The 22,410-nt window shown below is 40.4% G+C and overlaps 1 protein-coding gene and 1 pseudogene across 1 annotated transcript; one reads left to right on the forward strand and one right to left on the reverse strand.

Moving 5' to 3' along the window:
* The first annotated feature begins 540 nt into the window (after nucleotides 1–540).
* Nucleotides 541–18,923, forward strand: ANKRD46 (ankyrin repeat domain 46). The gene is made up of 4 exons (XM_070392125.1): nucleotides 541–629; nucleotides 9,728–10,058; nucleotides 11,463–11,621; nucleotides 16,918–18,923. Exons 2-4 carry the CDS (start codon nucleotides 9,748–9,750, stop codon nucleotides 17,132–17,134), a joined length of 687 nt encoding a protein of 228 aa, XP_070248226.1. The 5' UTR covers nucleotides 541–629; nucleotides 9,728–9,747; the 3' UTR covers nucleotides 17,135–18,923.
* Nucleotides 18,924–20,230: 1,307 nt separating this feature from the next.
* Nucleotides 20,231–22,143, reverse strand: LOC138993031 (large ribosomal subunit protein eL32-like; annotated as a pseudogene).
* Nucleotides 22,144–22,410: the final 267 nt, after the last annotated feature.

Raw genomic sequence — 22,410 nt, forward strand, 5'->3', positions numbered from 1 at the left:
GTAAACGAACTCCCACCCCCCAGTACCCCCATTTTTAGTTTTGGCTGTACACCTGTATGTTGCATTTAGTCTGGAAATCCTAAAAAAAAATGGAATGTAAATATTTAAACCGTTTTTGAAAAAAATAAAAACTCAAGGTGCTATTTTAGAGTTAGAGCACTCCGCCATTAGTTGCTATTACTAATATACCTATTTGGGTTATAGGGAAGGCTTACCTAGCGGCCAGCAATTGTTCATTGACGCCTATAGATCTTCATACAACTGACCTTGCCTGGGAAGCCTTCATTCAGCTGAGCGGGTGGGATGTATATTTAGAAAAGCACGTGAAAGTTGCAAAATGCCCCCGGGCTCAGATCGGAACAAACATTTTTTAGGTTGCCTTCCCCTTCTCTCAGGCCGCAGTTTAGGTACTTTGCTTAATATTCAGAAGAGACTGAGTTTCCGATTGAGAGCCGGCCGAGCCGCCGTGCGCGCCGTCCGCCGCCAGGGGGCGCGCGGCCGCCGCCGCGTGAGGCCGCTCTGCCCCGACGGGCTCCGCTGGTCTCGGTGGCCGCCTCTCACCTCCGCCCGCCGTCACCCTCGCCGCCGGGGAGGTGCCGCCGCTGTCACCTCTGCTCGCCGATCCCAAGGTACCGGGGAGGGGGCCCTGGGTCGCCCAGGGCGGAGGCCACTGACACCTGCCCTGCCGGCCCCGAAGCACCGGGGAGAGGCGGCCCAGGGCCTGGCCGCGGGGCCGAGGGGCGAGGCCGCCCGGGCTTCCCGCACCTACGCGGCGGCCGCAGGGAATCGGACCGGTCCGGGCGGGCGGGCGGAGGGGGGCTGGGGGCACCGAGCGGCTGTCAGGGCCGGGGAAGGCCGCGGGGACCGTGGCGTCCTGGTTGCGTTCGCGGCCGCGGAGGCGCGGGGTCCGGGAGGGAGCCGGCCTGGGGCTGGGCCTGGGCCCGGGCCCCGCCAGCGCTTTAGCCGCGTCAGCGCCGGCGGGACGCGGGCGGGGGGGTCGCGAGGAGCCCGCAGTCAGAAGCCGCCGGGATGGGGGTGGATGCCCGGCATGGCCCCCGCCCCGGTGCCGGGTCAGAAAAAACAAAACAAAATAAAACAGCGTGTGCCCGGTAATTGACATCGATGCCGAGAAGCAGGTTGCTTACCCCCCAGATTCTCCAACACAGTGCTCTGCCTCCGGGACAAGTTACTTCTATTCATTCTCTCTCTCTCTCTCTCTCTCTCTCTCTCTCTCTTTCTCTCTCTCTCTCTCTCTCTCTCTCTCTATATATATATATATACACACACACATACACACACACACACATATACACACATACTGAGTGGCCAGATTATTATGACCACCTGACCTTTGTAGGCAAATTAGCTATAATTTCGCGCTGAAGTTGCTAGAGGGCCAGACCATTATAAACGTCTGAATAGCACAAACATACCTAAGTATCGTTGCTGATCAAGTTCATCCTATCGTGTTGATGGCGTATCCCAATGGAGATGGCTTCTTCCAACAAGACAGTGCGCCATGCCACGGTGCTCGTATTGTGCAGGAGTGGTTTCAGGATCATGAGGGAGACTTTACCTTGCTTAGGTGGCCCCCGCAATCACCAGATCTCAGTCCAACTGAGCGTTTGTGGGACGAAGTTGAAAGAGCCACCAGGCAGCTGGTTCCACAACCATCAAATCTCACAGAACTGGACAGTGCGATTCATCAGGCATGGTGCATGGTGTCAGGCTCCTCGCATCACCTTTCAACATCTGTGGAGTCAGTGCCAAGAAGAATCGCTGCAGTGTTGAAGGCAAAAGGTGGCCCAACGAAGTACTGATGGGGTGGTCATAATAACCTGTCCACTCAGTGTGCATATATATATATATATACACACACACTCACACACATGCACACTGGTACACATATACATATACATATACATATACATATACATATACATATACATATACGTGTATATTGATTTCAGAGAGGAAGGGAGAAGGAGAGAGAGATAGAAACATCAATGATGAGAGTGAATCATTGATTGCCTGCTTCCTGCATGCCCCGCACTGGGGATCGAGCCCCCAACCCGGGCACGTGCCCTGACTGGGAATGGAACTGTGACCTCCTGGTTCATAGGTCGACACTCAGCCACTGAGCCACAACAGCTAGGGCCAGGGGTGATTACTTTTAGAGTATACAGGTGTTAAATTAAGAATGTTGTACACCTGGAACTTATATAATTTTTTTTTTAAGTCCTGAGCGTGACATTGTTAGAACAGGTCATCTAGGCATTTTAACTTTGGTGGCATTTTTAGTCTAATCTCAGCCAGCCTTTTTCGTATCACCAAATGGTACTGCCTCTTTCATTGAAATGTCTCCCTGCACCCTGGCTGGTGTGGCTCAGTGATTAGAGCATTGGCCCATGTGCTGAAGGTTCTCAGTCAGGTTTCATTCCCCCTCAGGGGCACATACATGGGTTGCAGGTTTAATCCCCAGCCGGTTGGGGTCGTGTGCCAGAGGCAACCAATCAATGTGTCTCTCACATCGTGTTTCTCCCCACCCTCCTACCCCCTGGCCCCCTTCATCTCTCTCTAAAGATCAATAAACATATTCTCCAGTGAGGATTTAAAAAAAAAAAATTACAGCCTTTCTGGTTCTTGGTATTCTTATCTGCAAAATAAGGAGATTAGGTTAGAAGATCCTAAATGACTATTCCCCTCTGAATTTTCATGGAAATATTTAAATTTCTCCTAAGAGCACAATCCTGTGTGCCTTCAAACTATTTTAGGTGAAACATGGTTTAAATTTTGTGGACTGTTTAGAAAATAAGGAATTATTTGCAAAAGTTGTAATTCCTATATTTTTAAATAACACCAAATAAACAAATCAAGAATGCCATTTTTGTAGCACATTGATTCTGTGTAAATGAAATCTGCCGAAGTGGGCTCAGTGAGGTTTAGATTTCGGAATAGGCCTGGAATCATATTTATGACATTAATTTGTTTGGTAAACTTTTTTAAAGGAAGATTTAACTTCATCCCAACTCTAAATTTTCACAAATTCAGAATTAGTGAGGATTGTAATGATAAGTAACTGAAATTAAAGAGAAACTTTAGTGGCACTCTTCTTGCTTATACCTATACTAGATGCTCAAGTTGCACTTGAAGCCCAGGTAGACCACAAGGTGGCACCATTAGGCCATGTAAATAAAGTGTTGCTGTAGGGAAAAAATGTATTTTCTTTAAAAAAATCAAATAAGTTTTTACAGAAGCACTATATGTGCATGAAAGGCTGAAGATTGACCTCCCATTGCTTAATTTAATGTCTTTATTATATAACTAGAGGCCTAGTGCACTAAAATTCGTGCACTCCGGGGGAGTCCCTCAGCCCAGCCTGCACTCTCTCACAGTCCAGGACCCCTTGGGGATGTCCACCTGCTGGCTTAGGCCCACTCCCCAGGGGATCGGGCCTAAGCTGGCAGTCAGACATCCCTCTGGCAGCCCGGAGCCCCCTGGGGGATGTCTGCCTAAGCCACAGTCAGACATCCTTAGCGCTGCTGAGGAGGCAGGAGAGGCTCCCACCACCACCGCTGCACTTGCAGCCAGTCAGCCTGGCTTGTGACTGAGTGGAGCTCCCGCTGTGGGAGCACACTGACCACCAGGGGGTAGCTCCTGCATTGATTGTCTGCCCCCTGATGGTCAGTGCACATAATAGCAATTGGTCATTCCCGGTCGTTCTGCCATTAGGGTCAATTTGCATATTACCCTTTTATTATATAGGATTACAAGTTATAAACTGGAAACTTTCAATGGGAGAAGTCTCTTACTAAGAATTTTAAACATGGTAAAATTACACAGTAAAGATTTTGGAAAATACTGAAAGGTATTAGAGTGAAATAAAATATTCAAGATGACCAATATTCCCTTTGTGAAAATTTAACTTTGATTTGTTTTAAGCCAATATCTTTCTAAAACTTGGATTGTAACTAAATTTTAATAATGCAAACAAATAATAAAGTAATACAAATATTGCAGGAGATGCATATCAGAAATCCTTTTTTGATTTTTTTAAAATTTCCTGATGGAGAAAGAAAATTTTAGGTGTTTTCTCACTACTTCATTGAACAAGAAAGACTTGAAAATAATGAGTCCAGGAATTTAGTCACTTCTTGTAAAGTAGGAAACATTTCCAAATATTTTATTGTTGTTTTTTCACACTTTTAAAATTTTATTTATGTGAGATGATTGCAAAGAGTTGATTCAGAATATATAAGCTGAACTGATGTTTCCTGTAAAATAAGAAACATTTCCAGATATTTTTTCCCACAGTTTAAAAAGAAGTTTATTTTCAATAAAATAATTGTAAGGAGTTAATTCAGAATTTGTGGACTAGAACTAATGTTTCCCTTTATGTAATCTTTGATAGAAAGGTTTGTTAAACTGATTTATTATATTAAAAAAATCTTATAAAAAACAAACTTAGTGACTTAATTTTTTTACTCATAAAATGAGGATAATGATAGTACTTACCTTACAGAATTTTTATGAGGATTATACCAGTGATTACAAGAAAAAAACACTTAAATAGTGCCTGGAGTATAGTAATTTAATAAATGTTAAATATTATGTATCTCAGATGTTGCTAAATAGTTGTTTGCATAGTCATAGCAGATATACAAACACTCCTTTTTTCCCTTTTTATTAAGCTTCGATTTCTAAGAATCTCTACTAAGTAATATGTGATTAGCCTACTTCTAATTATTATATGAACTTAAACATAATGAACTGGCCTTCCTTAAAGTAGCATTCTGTAATTCACACATTTCACATTAACCTCACCTTTACTGCATAAAGTTAAGAATTTTAGACCCAGTAAAGTTAGATTAAACTGTTGGAAATAAGACAAAATGTGAATTCTCCACAAATTTAGAAATAAGGTAAACTTGTATCTGTCATGGTGGTTCCAGCTCTATATAAAAATTACTCCTGTTGAACATCTAGTAATTCTTTTTGAGCCTTGGAAGTAAAATTTAGAAGATTCTATTTATACACTTCCTTCTTCAAATGTTCTTCATAGTACTGGCATATCCTGAAAGGATAGATTCTCAATTCCTTTTTAAATTTACTTAGTACCATGCTTTCAGAAAGAGGCCTACCTTTTTTTTTTTTACATTAAGAATTCAAAATAAATACTCACATATTGTGTTTTTATTTTGGTTAGATAACTCCAAGGTTAAAAATTGGAATTCTAGCCATATGATCTGTGATAATTTAGTATTTCCCTGGTCCTTCTAAGACAATCTTCCTGATTTTATCCACTTCCATAACTTCTTGAGGAAGCTCTGAATAGATTTCTAGTGGTTCAGATCTAATTGGAGTCATAGACATTTTCTTGGCAGGTTTCTAGGAATTAGATCTAATGTATTTGTATAATATTGTTTGACATCACATAAATCTGTAATTTGCTCAAGTTTATTTTCTTATGGGGCCGTGTCAGATCAAAAGAAAATGGCAGTAAAGTAATGTCTTCCTGTGGATTTAAGGGAGCATTAAGATCATGGGCAGGGATGGCTTAATAATCTATAATTCTATCTCCAAACAAGAAGCAAAACTTGTTCTTTTCATAATGTGCACCCTGCTATCTTCAGCGTAACCCACCCTGCACCATTTTAACATGGAAAATTAAAGCCAGATTATGTGTTAGCGAGAGGCTTCAGTCACAGCGACTTAGCTCCCGGGCTCAGGACAAGGCAGGAAAACACCAGGCTTTGTGAATCAGAGTATTTGTTTAAGGAAATCGATGAAGTGGCTCTGTGATAGGAAGCTTGTCTAAGTTGTACTATAGAATCGCAGAGAACTAGGAAACACTTGAGGAGGGCAGATGTTTTGTGTCTTCTCAGTCGTCATGTTATTTGTTGACACTATGGTGGGACTAGTCCTCACATATAGTTTGTCAGCCCTGGTCTTCACTTCCAACCCAGCACTGATGGCCCTTATGATACCACCTGACTTACAGATTGTACATCGAGCTTTGGAAAGTACCACTAATTATTTCTCTGTACAAGTTTATTTAAAAGGATTTGATAACCGTGAACGTGAATGACCAGTGAAAGGTTAACCTGGATTTCAGCCAGAGCTGTGCATTTGGGATTTGGACTTCAAACCCCACCACTCAGCATGGCACTGGCACATTTCAGGCACACAGTAAATGTTTGCTTAACAAATTTATGTTGATTTTTTTTTTTATGGACCACACTGCCTGTCCATAGTCCCTCAAGAATAAGAGCACAGTGGGACAGACGGTTCTCTCGAAGTATCTCTCAGTGTGACTGGTGCCAGCGAAAGCGTGAAGGTGGAGCAGCACCCCACGCAGTTCAGGAGGGGGTCAGCCGCGTGGGAAAGGCCGCAGATAGACCTGAGCCAGGTTTTCTTTCGCACTGAAAAGAAGAGGGAAGACAATCGGAGGAGATCTAACCATCATTAATAAAGTGGCTCTGTTGCCCACAAATAAGAAAAACATGTCAGAAAGATAAAACAAAAAGAATCAAATTGTGTGTCATCAGCAGAGAAAAAACTGCGCTCCCAGAATTCACTCGAAGTCACCAGAATTCAGAATGCCTGACATTTTTTCTTATTTGTGGGCAACAGAGCCAAGTTCTTCTTTTCACTCCTTTATTACTTGTCAGTTACTTTACTAGCCTCATCAGTTGATGCCTTACCCATAGATTTTCTGGGGAACACCTACAGGCCGCACTAGCTTGTCTGTGTTTAAGAGAACAGCAAGGTCTTTTTCACACTATACCTTTGTTATAACTGAATCTTCTATTTACTGTAGATCCTCGCCGGTACATTTCTGGATATCCTGTTGAACCTTCTTAGGAATTCAGAGAACTGCCAGGTGACCACTGAAAAAAGATCTCATCGTAAGGCTTACACCAATATTTTCTATGGTGGCCTTGCTTTAAGACAGATTCAGTTCTGTGATCAAAATGAGAAATGTTATCTATCGCTGAGCTTATTAAACTGGGGGTAAGGCTAGCAGTTTCTCAAGGGCACAAAGGAACTCACAAGATACATCACTCTTATTCTTTCTTAAAAAAATAAACCAGAAAGGCTTTTCTTTTTTTTATTAACTGAGCCAACACTCAAAAGAATCCCAGTCTGCAAACCACAAGAATTCTAACAAAAAACACCGAGTGAATTGTTTTTCAGCATCTATTCATACATAATTTAACCAAAACACATTACATCTTGAAAAGCACTTAGGTTGTATTTTATTTTTTTTAAAGTTTGTGATGGATTTGTCTTTTTTAATGATCTAATCCAACGAATGCTGTAGGGGGAAATAGGGAGATTATCCTCAAAAAGAAGATTCTTGACAATTTTATTGAGTAATTTCTTCTCATTGGGTTAGTTTTTTTTAAAAGCATTATATAATGTCATAATATGAAGTTTACTTTATCTTGATCTCTATAATTCTTAATCATAAGTAGGTTTCCCCCTTATTTAGAATTATCTTTAACAACTTCTCACTTTTTATATCCAATGGGTCATTAAATTGTGCTAATTTTATCTTATATATTCCTCTCCAGTATTCCCCCTTCTCTCGGCCACTGCTTTAGATGAGGTTCTCATCATTTCTCATCTGGATTTCTGCAACGATCTATTGATTGATTTCCCTGTCTCCAGTTTGACCCCCTCCAATCTAAGCTCTCCATATTGCCAACTAAGTAATCTTTCTGAAAGTCTAATGTAATGACCATGCCATTTTCTTGGCTTAACATCCTTCAATGACTCTTTACTAAAATTTAGGTACAATAAACCTTCATGGAGCTGTTGGAACATTAAATAAAATTCAGTAAGAAGCTCTAGGGCAGTGCCTGGCTCAGCACAGGCCTTGAGTATCCGATAATGTTTTCCCTTTGCACAAAGAACCTATGGCAGCAGCAGAGCTCCCGTGTAAGGAAGCCCAGGACTAGAGGGACAGTGGCTTTGCTGGGAGCCCCGGCTAAAAGGTGTAGGAGCCAAGAATCTCATCAAACCACAGCCATGCTCTCCTGAGACCTGGAGGTTGGAGGTTAGGCCCAAGAACAGATTGGTCTTGCATCCAGTTCCATCCGTGTTCCAGGAGGAAAGACTTGGCTGCTAAGTAACAAGCCACGCTCCTCTCTGACTGAGCTCCAGTCACCTTAGCGTGGGAGGCATCGCTTTCGTTTTCCTGTTTTGGTTTGTTTTCTTGTTTTGGTTTGTTTTCTCTTCAGTTTCTTAGTAAAGATTAGTCAGGCTTTAACTTATTCTTACATGAACCAAGAGGGGGCTAAGAGAGAGACACTGAAAAAGAGAGAGAGCGAGAGAGAGAGACTACTGAGGCAGGGAAGTATCAATGAAAGAGATGTGGACAAACTGACTGGTGAAGCTGCACTACTCAGGTGATGAACTATTAGAGAGGACACAGGTGGGATTGCTGCCTTTTCCCACCTCTATTCCTGGACAGACCTGGTTTTCCTCATCTCTGAGTCTTCAGACAATGGGAGTTTGGTAAAGTCAGATATTAATTAATTTATTTATTAAATCTTTTCTTAAATTTCTATTTATTTTATATATATATATATTTTTATTGATTTTAGAGAGGAAGAGAGATAGAAACATCAGTGTTGAGAGAGAATCACTGATTGGCTGCCTCCTGCATGCCCCCTATTGGGGATGGAGCCTGCAATCCAGACATGTGTCCTTGACTGGAATTGAACCCAGGACCCTTCCGTCACTGGCTGATGCTCTATCCACTGAGCCATACCAGCTAGGGCTTTAAAAAAAAGATTTAGAGAGGAAGGGGGAGAGAAAAAAACATGGATGTGAGAGCAAAACATTGACCAGCTGCTTCCTGCACACCCCTTACTGGGGATTGAGCCCAAAACCTGGGCAAATGCCCTGACCAGGAATAGAGCCAGCAACCTTTCAGTGCATAGGACAACGCCCAGCCAACTGAACCGCACCGGCCAGGGAAAAAATCAGATATTTAGATAACCATAGAACAGAGGAGAAAAGGTTGAAAACTGTAAAAAAGATGGACAATCTGAAATAATTTATGATATTTCCAATTTTTAAGTTGAGTTTGTTGCTTTCTTTAGCTTTTCTCTTTCTATTAAAATTTGAAGTTTGTACTATTAACAACAATTAGCAGGAACTTATTGGGTATTGATTTTGCTGTTTTTTGTTTTTTTTTAATGCTGATTAGTTAACTTTTGAGCAGGTAGTTCTGTTTACCATATAGAATATCTCAAATACAATAAGAAGCAAATATATGGAATTACTTTGTTTTAAGTAAGAATATGAGGAGCGAGTACATGCATGTGTGTGTGTGTGTGTGTGTGTGTGAAGTCTAAGGATGTGTATCTTTGTTTTCTAAATGCATCTTCCTACATGTATCTTTGTTTTTAAACTTAAATCTAAGCAGTTATATCTTGCTTAACTTTAAAAATAGCTTAATCTTTTTTACATGGTGAAAAGCAAAATAAAGCTTTATAGTAATTTAATTGCAAATTTGACCCAACAGATACAAAGGAAATAAGACATTTTAATGGAAAATAAAAGGTAATTGATAACTTGGTTGCAGTTTCTGTTTGGAGAGGTAATTCATTGGAGGCAGGAGGCCAAGAGGGATAACAAAAAGCGCTTTTCTAAATGACTTCATTGTCTTGATTTAGTTTGGCTTCACTGAGTCTTACCTCATATTTCATTACAGGCATCCACCTCATCAGAACGATGTCCTACGTTTTTGTAAATGATTCTTCTCAGACCAACGTGCCCTTGCTGCAAGCCTGCATCGACGGGGACTTTAACTATTCCAAGCGGCTTCTGGAGAGTGGCTTTGACCCCAACATCCGTGACAGCAGGGGCAGAACAGGCCTTCACCTTGCTGCAGCCCGCGGGAACGTAGACATCTGCCAGTTGTTGCATAAATTTGGTGCGGATCTTCTGGCCACAGATTATCAAGGGAACACAGCTCTTCATCTCTGTGGTCATGTGGATACTATTCAATTCTTAGTTTCCAATGGACTCAAAATTGATATTTGGTAAGTTCTCTGTGGTTTTTGAAGTCGAGTCATTTCTTCCCATGAATCTCCACCCAGTGGGCTAATCTTGGAGTCTGTTGATTTTGTTTCCTCATTGATCAACTGTAGGGATACATTCAGAAGGGCATTGAGAACAATGGAGTCTTGTTAGGGGAATGAGGGAACAAGGGGTTGACTTTTAGATTTATGCTGAAGCAGTATACGTTCTTCTAGGAAAGTAGTGGCTAGGTTCTGCTATTAATTGTGTATTGTAAGACGAGAAAAAGAAGAAATAAAATTTGTTGAAAATCTATTATGGGCTGGGCACTCTTGTTTACTTATCTTAGCTCAAAATGAATAGCTCTTGTAGTAGGTATTATCTTCATTTGACAGATAAAATAGTTGTGACAAGAAAGATTAAATGACTTGACAAAGGTCACATAGCTAGAATTTGAACCTAGTTCCACCTGATTCCAAAACGTGTTTGCCTTCTATCCTATAATATTCTATGCCAGCTTCATAATCTCTGTGAGGCTCAGAGTCCTTTTTATACTGAACCATTTGAAGAAGTGGTTCTCTTTATTTGTTTTAGAGATACTTTCTTTCGTGGGAAAGATGTCAGGCCACCTTTAAAGCTGAGCTTGGCCTTTAAACCACAGTTACATGTTGCCCTAATTTATTGGTGCTTTAATGTCCCTAAATATGAATAAGACAGTAAGTGGTTCTGCTACTATAAAGACAGTATGTGGTGGGAATTGACTACAGGATTCAGTTATTCAGGCTCTTCCTGTTGTTAGTGTTAAATAGCTTGGTAAACCAAAGCAGTTTATTTTGGTTGCTTTTGGGATTTTTTTTTAATTCTTAGAGTTAAATATATATACATATATATATATATATACACACACACACATATATATATATATATATATATATATGCTAATTGATTTCAGAGAGGAAGAGAGAGGGAGAGAGAGATAGAAACATCAATGATGACAGAGAATCATTGATCCTGCATGCCCCACAGTGGGGATTGAGCCCTCGACCTGGGCATAGGTCGACGCTCAACCACTGAGCCACGCCTGCCAGGCTAATTGTTAGACTTTAAAAAATATAAACATCCTTCCCATAAAATGTAAATGTCAAATGAAAATGGATCTAGAATTAGATTTTCCAATCAATTTCTGGGAGGATGCCCTCTTTTTCTTTTATTTATTCTCATTTATTCATTCTTTTGCCTATACTTCCCTTTTCCTTTTTCCCTAACTCAAAATTCAGATTTCAGCTTGATCATTGGTTCTGCTCTGGGTTTTAATTTTGACTTAATTCGGCTTGTACTTTCTTCACTATCTACACAAGTAGGTACTAGCAATGTCATGCAATTACTGTGATGACCTCTTTATTTTATTTTTTTTTACCTTTTTTTAGCAATCATCAAGGTGCTACACCCTTAGTTCTGGCAAAGCGCAGGGGAGTGAATAAAGATGTCATCCGATTGCTGGAATCTTTGGAAGAACAGGAGGTCAAAGGATTTAACAGAGGAACCCACTCAAAACTGGAGACCATGCAGACAGCTGAGAGTGAAAGGTACTTAAGATACAATTTTTTAATGGACAAGTCATTTTAAGTCCCTGGATCTTTTATGATAACTTTGGAGTTTTCTGTTTATTTGCTTTCAAGTACAGAGCTTTGATACTTCCTTTGAATTCTATGGGTCCCTGTGGCTCCCGATTACAGTTGGGAAGCTCTTAACAGGAAGCGCTATGTGCCCCATGCTCTTAATGTTCCGTGCAAGGGAATCTGCTGCAATAGCAGTGCCAGGGAGCAGAGGTGGTTAGAACTGAAGGTGAGGGAAGCCACTGGAGTTTCAGGGTTTTAATACAGTCACAAAAGGAATGGAATGTCAGAAAGGGAGAGAAGGGTAAGTCACAAAAGGGAGAGAAGGGTAAGTAAGGCTGAGAACTTGGACAATTAGAAAAGACCAAAAGGTAGTTTCAAGGGTAGGGAAGTGGACTGGTGAGGAAAAGTAAAACAAGAGGAGAGAAAGGAGACAAAATTTAACATGTACACAATTCAGTAATGTGAATGTGAAAGTGAAAGTGACTCTTCCATGAGTTGGAACAACTAAAATTTGGGCTCCTGTGAGTAATTGAAGCTAAGACAGTGACTGACTGGGCCGTTAAGTCTCTCTTAATTTCTCATCTATAAGCAGTTCAGAACACAGTTCAGGGGGTGCTGAAAAGGTGACAAACCATTTTTTCTCCTGGCCTCACTGGCTCAGCAGATAGTCAGTGAGCCAGATGTTGTTGTGCTAGCATGTAGTTTCATTGACCACCGTGGACTGTAAGCCTTCTAGATTTTACCAGGTAAGAAGCACCATGGGCTTATAATAGTCTCCCCCCGCAGTGTTCAGTGGAATATATTTCAAGGGCTCTCATCAGGTGTTGACCCAGTAGCTGAGTGATCAGATGTGGATTTAGGATTATATATATCCCCCTAGACCAGCCGTGGGCAAACTATGGCCCTCGGGCCGGATCCGGCCCATTTGAAATGAATAAAACTAAAAAAAAAAAAAAGACCGTACCCTTTTATGTAATGATGTTTACTTTGAATTTATATTAGTTCACACAAACACTCCATCCATGCTTTTGTTCCGGCCCTCCGGTCCAGTTTAAGAACCCATTGTGACCCTCGAGTCAAAAAGTTTGCCCACCCCTGCCCTAGACCATCAGGACTATTGTTTCTTTGAGTTCTACATGAAATCCTCTCTATTTTTCATAGTTTACCCTGCAATTCCTTTGTCCACATGATTGCTTTCCTCCCTCTTCGGGTGGGGCTGGTATTATATTCATTTGGACCATTAATTCCACTCTTAGGACTGTATTGTTCACATACTTTCAAATATTTATTACTGTCAAAAAGATGAACGAGTTTTACTTGTAGAATAGTGCATGTTTCTCATGAGTTATCATTGGAAGCTGACAAGTAGATAAAATAAGCAGGAAGTCAGAGGTGCTTTTACAAGGCCTTCTTCTCTCACCTGTGTACTTTGGATCTGTCAGAATGCCATAAACAATTTAATAGCATTGTTATCTATTATTTGTGACAGATTATGTTCTTCCAGAATAACTTGAAAGTTATTTTCATCTTTCTATAAAATAGTAGTAAATTACTTCAAGCTTTCTTCCCATGAGAAATTTCCAAGAATGTGCTTTTGTTTTTGCTAGGTATATTTTTGAGATCTTGCTTGGAGTATTTCGTTAATAGCTCGTTTCTTGGCATCTCTTTATCAGAAATGGATTTTTAACTCATTTTGCCTCAGTTGTGATTACTTAAGAAGTAATTAGTCTTTTTTTTTTAAAATATATTTTATTGAATTTTTACAGAGAGGAAGGGAGAGAGACAGAGAGTTAGAAACATCGGTGAGAGAGAAACATCGATCAGCTGCCTTCTGCACATCTCCTACTGGGGATGTGCCTGCAACCCAAGTACATACCCTTGACCGAAATCGAACCTGGGACCTTTCAGTCCACAGGCCAACGCTCTATCCACTGAGCCAAACCGGTTTCGGCAGTAATTAGTCTTTTGAGCAGCTCAGTATTCCTGCTTCTTTCATATATCCATTTCACTTCAGTACGAGAATTTATATTATTTACATCATGTGTAAAGCCAGTTCTTCAGAAATTGAATTTTAATATTTGTTCTACCTGGTTGTCCTATCTTGGTTGTCCTGTCTTACTTCTGCCCCTCAGCATCATGATAAAAATGCAGTGGTTTAAGCTTCAATTAAAAAGCTTAAAGGCAACATCATTAGTCATTAGGGAAATGGAAATCAAACCACAGTGAAATACCACTTCATACCCAGCAGGATGGCTCTACTCTAAAAGATGGGCAATAACAAGTGTTGGTGAGGATGTGGAGAAATTGGAACCCTCAGACATTGCTGGTAGGAAGGTAAAACAGTTTGGCAGTTCATTAAAAAGTTACACAGTGTTACCACATGAACCAGCAATTTCACTTCTAGGTGTATACTGAAGAAAATTGAAGACATGTTCACACAAAAACTTGTATACTAATGTTCATAGCAGCATTATTCAAATAGCTCAAAGGTGGAAATCACCCAAAAGTTCCATCGACTGATAAATAGATAAAGTGTCTTCTTATCCATCCAGTGGAATATTATCCCACCATAAAAAGTAATGAAATACTGATACAAACTACAACATGGGAAAACTTTGAAAACATGCTACATGAGAATAAGTCAGTCACAAAAGGCCATGTATTTTATGATTCCATTTATATGAAGTGTCCAGAATTGATGAATAGAAAGTAGATTAGTGGTTGCCAGGAGCTGCAAGAAGGGACAGTGGGTAGTAATGACTGCTAATGGGTATGGAGTTTCTTGCAGAAATGATAAAAATGTTTTGGAATTAGATGGAGATTGTTGTACAACTTTGTGAATATACTAAAAACCACTGAATTGTGCACATTAAAAAGATAAATTTTGTGCTATCAGAATTGTATATTAGTTAAAAAGTGAGAAAAAGCTTAAAGAATTGGCTTGCACATGGCATTATAACATAGCTGTGTAACAATTTACCTTTTCTAGAGCAGAAAATAAACCAAGAGTTTGAATGCATTTATGATAGTATTTTCCATTTCCCTTAGGCTTTGAGACATAGCATAATTTCTTTCTTTAAAAAAAATATTTGTATTGAGTTTAGAGAGGAAGGGAGAGGGAGAGAGAGAGAGAAACATCAGTGATGAGAGAGAATCGTTAATTAGCTACCTCCTCAATAGAGCCTGCAACCCGGACATGTGCCCTGACTGGAAATCGAACGGGGACCTCCGGGTTCATAGGTCAGTGCTCAGCCACTGAGCCACACTGGCCAGGAAGCATAATTTCTTAAGGGCCTATATAAATCGAGTTGGTGAGAAATATTTCCCTACTCTCCCTATATCCTAAGTTTAATTTAGTTCCTTTTTTTGTAGGTACAGGATGACTAAGACAGTGTAGATGACAAATGTACCCAAAAATTCACATGCACACACACCGTCATGCTAGAAGTGGGTATTCTGAGGACAGTAGAAACATTTTGTTGAATAGAGTCACTATAGAAAATGCTGATGGGCAGAGCGTGATAAACTCCTAGAGAAGGCTCAATGAATTCCCATTTCACATCTAACAACTTTGAGTATGAGAGCATGTCAGCTCAGGTATAGTCAATAAATTTTATGTCAGAATTAACTTCTGACCTTCTTTATCTGTTCATGGTTTTATATGTTTAAACCTTAAGGTTCTAATCTTATTTTTAACTTGCTTCGGTTTTCCTAAATTTTTGTATTGTAAATTCCCACTGAAAATGTCTTCTTGTATTCAGAGAATAACATCTTTTAATATGAGAAATTGTGGATGTGAAGCACACTGGCTCAGTAGGAAGTCAGCTTCCCGTGATGAGAGAAGGCCTCTCATAGGAAAGGCTGAAGGACTCTGGTTGACAGTGTCAAGAAGTAAAATTAAGCTGTAGATTAAAAAAAAACTGCTAATTTTACATAGTGAACCAGACTCTAAGACATCGTTTTATGCTGTTTGCATTGTTTTGTACTCAGGTGGTTGGAAGAATATGAAAGGGTTTAGGGAGGGTAGTAATGATTTTTTCTAAGCAATAGATAGTTGAAACATATGATTATGGTCATTGTGGCTTTAATCTAAATGATAGCCTGCTGCTGGGCCTTCATGTTGTGATGTAATTGCAGGTGCTAATCCCTTCGAGCTTTGAACTCATCATAGTGCGGGCTTTCAGATACGGAAGTCAGATATACTGTTTTCTGTTTATAGCAGTCATATTTCTCCTTGATAGAGTTCTGAAAGCCAGAGTCAATGCTTTTATGGTGTTTGTATTACCTTATTTCAGCTAGGTTCAGCCATTATGCAGAAGAGAAATAATCTTATTCTGTACTAGAGGCCCGGTGCACGAAATTTGACTGATGGCGGTCAGTCGCACATCCTTAGTGCTGCCACGGAGGTGGGAGGGGGTCCTGCCACCGCCGCTGCACTCGCCCAGCCGTGAGCCTGGCTCAGGGCTTCTGGCTGAGCGGCGTTCCCCCTGTGAGAGCACACTGACCACCGGGGGCAGCTCCTGCATTGAGTGTCTCCCCCCTTGTGGTCAGTGTGTGTTATAGCAACTGGTCATTCTGCTGTTTGGTCGATTTGCATATTAGCCTTTTATTATATAGGATTATTGTACAAACTAAAACTAAAACCAGTGGGAGGAAACTATTGAAAAGAATTCCTAATGAGTAGACTCGGTTCAAATGTACAACAGATTGAGAAGTAAGCTTCCATTATTAGAGAATTACAGATAAAAGAAGAAATTCCTTCATTGATCAGATTATTAAACTAAATAATCCACTTTTAACTTTAAGTTTCACATACTGAATTAAATGATTTTTTAGATTTGCCCATCTTTGCTTATTTTCATTAACACAAATTCTCAAATTATGAATCTTTGTTTTGAATTCTTCTAAATTTAAAATAAATTTGGTTTAGTATATGATGGAAACAACTCATTTGATCTACTTCAAGACTCCTGCTTGGGACTTTTTGTTAGAAAAAGACTTTTAACTTTGACTCTGCTAGATACAAATCCAGGAAGCATAATTATTGTAGTTTAGCAACTTACAGTTCAAGGTAGCTTGTCCAGATACATAAATCAGAGCATGAGTGTGTGAGATATAAATGTACATACGTCAGTTTTCTTCTTGTGAGAATTGTGTTGTAAAGTTGCTCTTTTCTAAATAATGGTTTCTGTTGTTTTATGTTTTTGAAATGGGTGTATGTGTTGTTTCATGCCTGTTTCTTTTCTCTTTGTGTTTTTCACAGCGCCATGGAAAGCCATTCCCTCCTCAACCCCAACCTACAGCAAGGTGAAGGCGTCCTGTCCAGCTTCCGCACCACATGGCAGGAGTTTGTAGAGGATCTGGGCTTCTGGAGGGTTTTGCTCTTGATCTTTGTCATTGCTCTGCTGTCTCTTGGAATTGCCTACTATGTGAGTGGGGTGCTGCCCTTCGTGGAAAACCAGCCGGAACTGGTGCATTAAGGAGCTCATGGAAGATGGGCACACGCTTGCTTCCCGGCGTCAGTGTTTCTCAGTTTCTCAAAGTTGTTCTCTTAGTGCAAGGCAGTGAGTCTGTACATGATTTTCTTTTTGCATTTCTACATATTGTAATCCTTTTAGAATGACATGTTCATTTGAACTAACTACATACTGTAGTCAGTATACTGCATCCTAAAGCTACCTGTGACTCAGCCTGACTTCTTAGGAACACACAGCCTTGTGTGATAAAAACATGGAAATGACTAAAGAAAGAAAGATAAGGGAAGTCCTTGCTATGGAAACCTAACTCTAATATAGGACCAAAGTGACGTGCTCAAAAAGAAAAAAGGTTTCCTTGCATGGTTAGTTTTGGTTGGTGGTTTTATTTTGTTTTTTGTTTATTTTTCTCTCTTTATTTATAGTCTTGGAATAGAGGAGAGAATGAAATATTCAGCTTAAAACTTGAAGTGCTTTTTTCAAATCCCACAGAGTAAATCAGTATTGTTGAACCTGTTTGGTTTATTTTAGTACTTTCAAGTTTAGTCACAAACCAAATAGAACTTTTGAAAGTGAGCTATATTTTCTTCAAAAATTATTGATTTGATCTTATATTTATTTGTTTTTAGGATAATTTTGTGTTTTTGTATGTTTGTTTGTTTTTGTAAACTGCTTTGCTTGTTGTAATATGTGTGACAAGTGAACTTGTTTATTTTTCAATTTCCCCTAGAGATTATTTCAAGGACAGTCTGTTCATCAAAAATATAGTCAGAAAACTTTTTCTGTTCAGTAGTTAGCAGGGGAAAATAACTGATATTTAATGGTCACTGTAATTTTGTAGTGCTATTATGATAGTGGAAAATTCAGTTCCATAAGCTTGCCATGTTGTCACAATTGTATTGTAGTTCATGTTTATTTCATTTTATGTGCAGCCTTGTCGAGGCCCTGTAGGATTGTCATAACAATTTTCAGCCATGTCAGTAATTCTCCAGAGGCAAGAACGGATGGAGTGTGTCTGAGTTAACATCTCAACACGATTGTACTGGGTGTCATAAATGTTTTATGAATGGTAATATTATGAAAATTGAAATTTGGCTCCTAAACTATATTGAAGCATTCTGCAGTATGATTGAAGGCCCCTTTTGTTAATGATTCTGTTATGTATAAAAAATGTTCTTGGGCTATTAAAAAAGAATATGAAGACTTGATAATTGTTCATTGGGTATAGTCAGAAAACTATAATGAAAGAACTAATGGTTCTACTTTTTAGAACAAAGACTTCTAAGCTACTGCTAATTGAATTGTTGCTAGAATTCGAACTTTTAGTTTAGAATAGAATTAGTATTTCTGTGATTCTTGTTGCTTCTTGTTATTAGCTTTTTTGTATTTACATATCTAAGATTGAGGAGGCTTTATCCTCCCTTTCTTGTGTCTCTTTCCTCTCTTAAAGAGCTGTTTTAAAATTCCTGATTTATCTGGCTGCTTCAGAGTCTTGCTTTTAGGTTAGATAACAAAATAAACCTTACTTGATGTAAATACAATAAAAACTGGATTTTAGAACAGAGAACACTAGAACACTTAGACATCAAAGTATATTCGTAATGAAAGCTGTGGAACTAGCTTTACATTTGATTGTAAATCTAAACAGATATGCAAGTTGGCTAAATATATATGTACATATGTTGCACTTTTATGTTTCCTTTTAAGTACTGATTTCTTTGTATTTTATTCTCTGCATTCAGAATTTAGTGACACTACCAATAAATGTAAATATAATCTCTTAATCACAATCCAATTTTTAGTGTATCATAGTTTTTCTTTTAATTTAAGGTGTACTTTTTTGTTTGTTTTGTTTTAAGGTTTGTTTTTTAAAAAATGGGTTGTAATTTTTTTAGAAAACAGAGGTTTTTTTCAGATGTGGTTTAATAGTTATATCAAGTTTATATGTTTGCCTTATAATTGCTCTGAAACTAATTTGGGTGAATTGCTTGTGGATTTAAAGTGATAATAACTTTGGTGCTTAACTACCTCCCAGTTATACAAGTCACATTACATGCCTCATTTCATTTCATCCTTATGTCCCCCCAGCCCCACTGCATCTCCCCTTTTTATAAGATGAGGGGACTGACACAGGGAGGGATAAGTAGCTTGTCCAAGGTCAAAGCTAGGGCCTATAGAGAAACAGGTTTTCCAGATTGAGGCTCTATCCCCAACGGTAAGTTTTCTTTTTCTTAGCCCCGCTGTCTGTCATAAATCTGGCGGTGGAGCCATCCAGAACCTCGCCTGCTGTCGTCTCAGCAGCATGTTACTAGAATTTCCACTCCTGTTCCTAAATACTTACCTTTTCCTCTTTCTATAACGTGCCATTTCCCCACATCCTCCTAATATTACTCATCTTTAAAATTCAAGCTCAAACCCCTGGCATGATCAGAAAAGCTCCTGTAGTTAACCCTATCTGACTGCCCACTCCTGTCCCATTATTGTTTACCATAGTCATGAGCAGGTATTCTGTTTTTCATTTGTCTCTTTAATTGTAAGTTCACGAGAGCAGGATCTTGGTCAAGTTTTACTACCCTGTCTGCCCACAGTGCCTCCTATGGAACTCTTCGTACACAAGTACTAATAGCATTACGTTGTCACCTGTAGCTACATGTTTTCTTTTCAGATTAAATAGCTTTTATCGTTCCCATGTGTCCTTCGACATGCTGCATGCAGGTGGGAACTGTGCTAGTCCTCCTCCCACAGTATGCCTGCCACTTGTCCTGTGAAGCCCCTTTACCTGAGAGCATCAGGCTGTGGGCCCGCATACTGCTCTCCACCGTTTCGCATGGACGTCCCGGAGCAGTGCCCCCTGGTGGTGATGTTTTAACCAGGCCTCGGTCTTTGCCTTGTGAAACCATGTATGTATCAAAGTGCCTTCAGCTGCAAGAAACCCAAATCCAAATTCTAAGTGGCTCACACTATAGGAAGTGTACTGCTTTGTATAACTAGAAGTCCAGAGGTTGTCACCCCAAAGTGACATAAAGCAAATTTATTTATTTATTTATTTTGGGCCGAATTTTATGGCTTTATTAACACAAATACAATGTGCACACAACCTGTCTATTCCTTTTCTTCGCTGCGCAGCCTGGCATAGGGATCGGTGACTCTGAGGACCAGCTGGGCTGCTCTTCCCACAATGGCTCTGTGGTTCTTTGAGGAGACGCTGTGAGCTGTCTCAGCACAGTAAGACTTGTTGCACATCAGCAGCACGTCAAGCTCCTTGACGTTAGGGACCAGAAGCTTCCGAAAGCCCCTGGGCAGCATGTACTTTGTTTTCCTGTTGTTCCCATAACCAATGTTGGGCATTGGGATCTGGCCCTTGAATCTTCTACGCACCCTATTGTCAATGCCTCTGGGTTTCTGCCAGTTCCGCTTAATTTTGACATATGGGTCTGACTGATGCGGATGAACTTCTTGGTCCTCTTTTCGACAATCTTGGGTTTCACGAGGGGTCTGAGGGCAGCCGTGGTGCCGAGTAGGAGATGGCCACCACCTCCGTAGGCAGTGCCAAGGAAGAGGACATAATGCAAATTTAGCTCAGTTCCCCTGTGCTTTTGGCTCTTCCCTCCTGTTTGTTGGCTTCATCCTTCAGCTGGTTTTGAGATGAGTCCAGGATTTTCAGGCCTCACTGCCATTTGTAACCATGGAGAGAAGAAGAAAGAGACCATCTTTTCTGTGGTTCTCTCCCAGGCAACTTTCCTTCGAAGCCCCCACATTTCTAGCGTTCAGGAGCCGCAAGAGGCTGTTGTATGGGACAGGACAGCCCAGATATATGACATTTTCATTTCTGCAGAAGGTGCTTTTGGACAGCAGTGTTCTAAAATCTACCTTGGGCTTTGGGCTCAAGTCAGGTCAGGTCAGTATGGAGCTAGATACTGAACTGTATTAAGCAGTGCCTGCCCCAATTACTTCTACTGGGTTCTTTATTAATAGGCAGTACACATGTGCTGGAGGGTGTCGCTCACTGGTTATATCATTGACCTGCACACCAGAGGGTTGTGGGTTCAATTCCTGGTCAAGGGCATGTTCCTGGGTTGCAGGTTCAATCCCTGACCCAAGTCTGAGTGCGTGCAGGAGGCAACCAATCAATGTGTCTCTCTCACACTGATGTATCTCTCCCTCCCTCCCCAGAAATCAATGGAAAAATATCCTCACTCCTCGCGTGAGGATAAAAATAAAATAATTGGCAACACCGTACAGTGCTTATTAACTCATTCAGTCTTTGCGAATTGCTATTGTCATCCACGCCTCACAGGGGAACTAAGGTACCGGAGGTGGTTGGGATGACATGCCCAAGGTCACATAGCTGTAAATGGCAGAGCTGGGATTTGAACTCGGGCAGTACAAGAACGGAAGGCTCTTCCTCTCCCCATCACGCTATGATGCCTGCCTCTGCTTAGTTGTGATGCAGTTGGCTTGAAGTAAGGACTAGCACTCTGTACCTAACCGCTGCGTCTATTGGAAGGACAGTTCCTGGGGCTGCTGCTGGCACAGTTATCCTTTACGAAGACCCCTGAGGAGGAACTTTTGCTCCTTGCAACCACAAACTGCATTTCTGCTGAGTTTTGCTTTCATTTTATGTGCTGGATGAATTATGTCATTGACCGAGTGGAATTCCTCTTTCACATGCGGTGGTGAAAAGCTGCATGCCAAGTTTGGGTTCTACCAGAAGCAGCTGTAGTATAGGTTATCATGGTGGTTTATGAGAACCTCACTCCTCGTTTATTTTATAGCGTCATCTTTCATTTTTTCTTATTCTAAATGTTCACTTTCATTTATGCTGTTTTGTATTTCTTCGGCCCCCTTAGATTAGACAGTTATTCTTATTAGTACGAGTAGCTGGGATGACCACAACGATACCTATCAAGTTCTGGACGCCGGCAGCAGGAAATACATTGACCTTTTGCAATTGGAAATAGAACCTTATTTCCTTCCATTCAAAATGCAATTATGGTTTCTGGCATACCTGCCATTGTCAGTTTACCTTATTTGTGTCTCTCTTTGTTCCAGACAGGATTAAGTTCAGCTGAATCAGCAGGTATTACTCTAAACTCTGGAAATCAAATGTCTTGGGTTTTTCTGACATTCTGATGAGTCACTTGAGTGAAGCCTGATCTATGAACATAAACAAGTTCCTATAATAACAGAATTGTGAGATGGAGGGGCATTAGAACTTACCTAGGGAGGGGGAAAGGCGGCCTCACATTTAAGAAAAGGGCAGAACAGCTATGTGAACCCAG

This window comes from Myotis yumanensis, unplaced genomic scaffold (genome assembly GCF_028538775.1).
Source record: "Myotis yumanensis isolate MYYU_CA2020_CCGP unplaced genomic scaffold, mMyoYum1.0.hap1 SCAF_15, whole genome shotgun sequence".
NCBI lineage: Eukaryota > Metazoa > Chordata > Mammalia > Chiroptera > Vespertilionidae > Myotis > Myotis yumanensis.

What these genes read in the sequence shown, in the direction of transcription:
- ANKRD46 (XM_070392125.1), top strand. Translation starts at nt 9,748, where the DNA reads ATGTCCTACGTTTTTGTAAATGATTCTTCTCAGACCAACGTGCCCTTG. An exon ending in GGACTCAAAATTGATATTTG is followed by an intron (nt 10,059 to 11,462) that starts GTAAGTTCTCTG and finishes ACCTTTTTTTAG; the next exon opens with CAATCATCAAGGTGCTACAC. An exon ending in CAGACAGCTGAGAGTGAAAG is followed by an intron (nt 11,622 to 16,917) that starts GTACTTAAGATA and finishes TGTTTTTCACAG; the next exon opens with CGCCATGGAAAGCCATTCCC.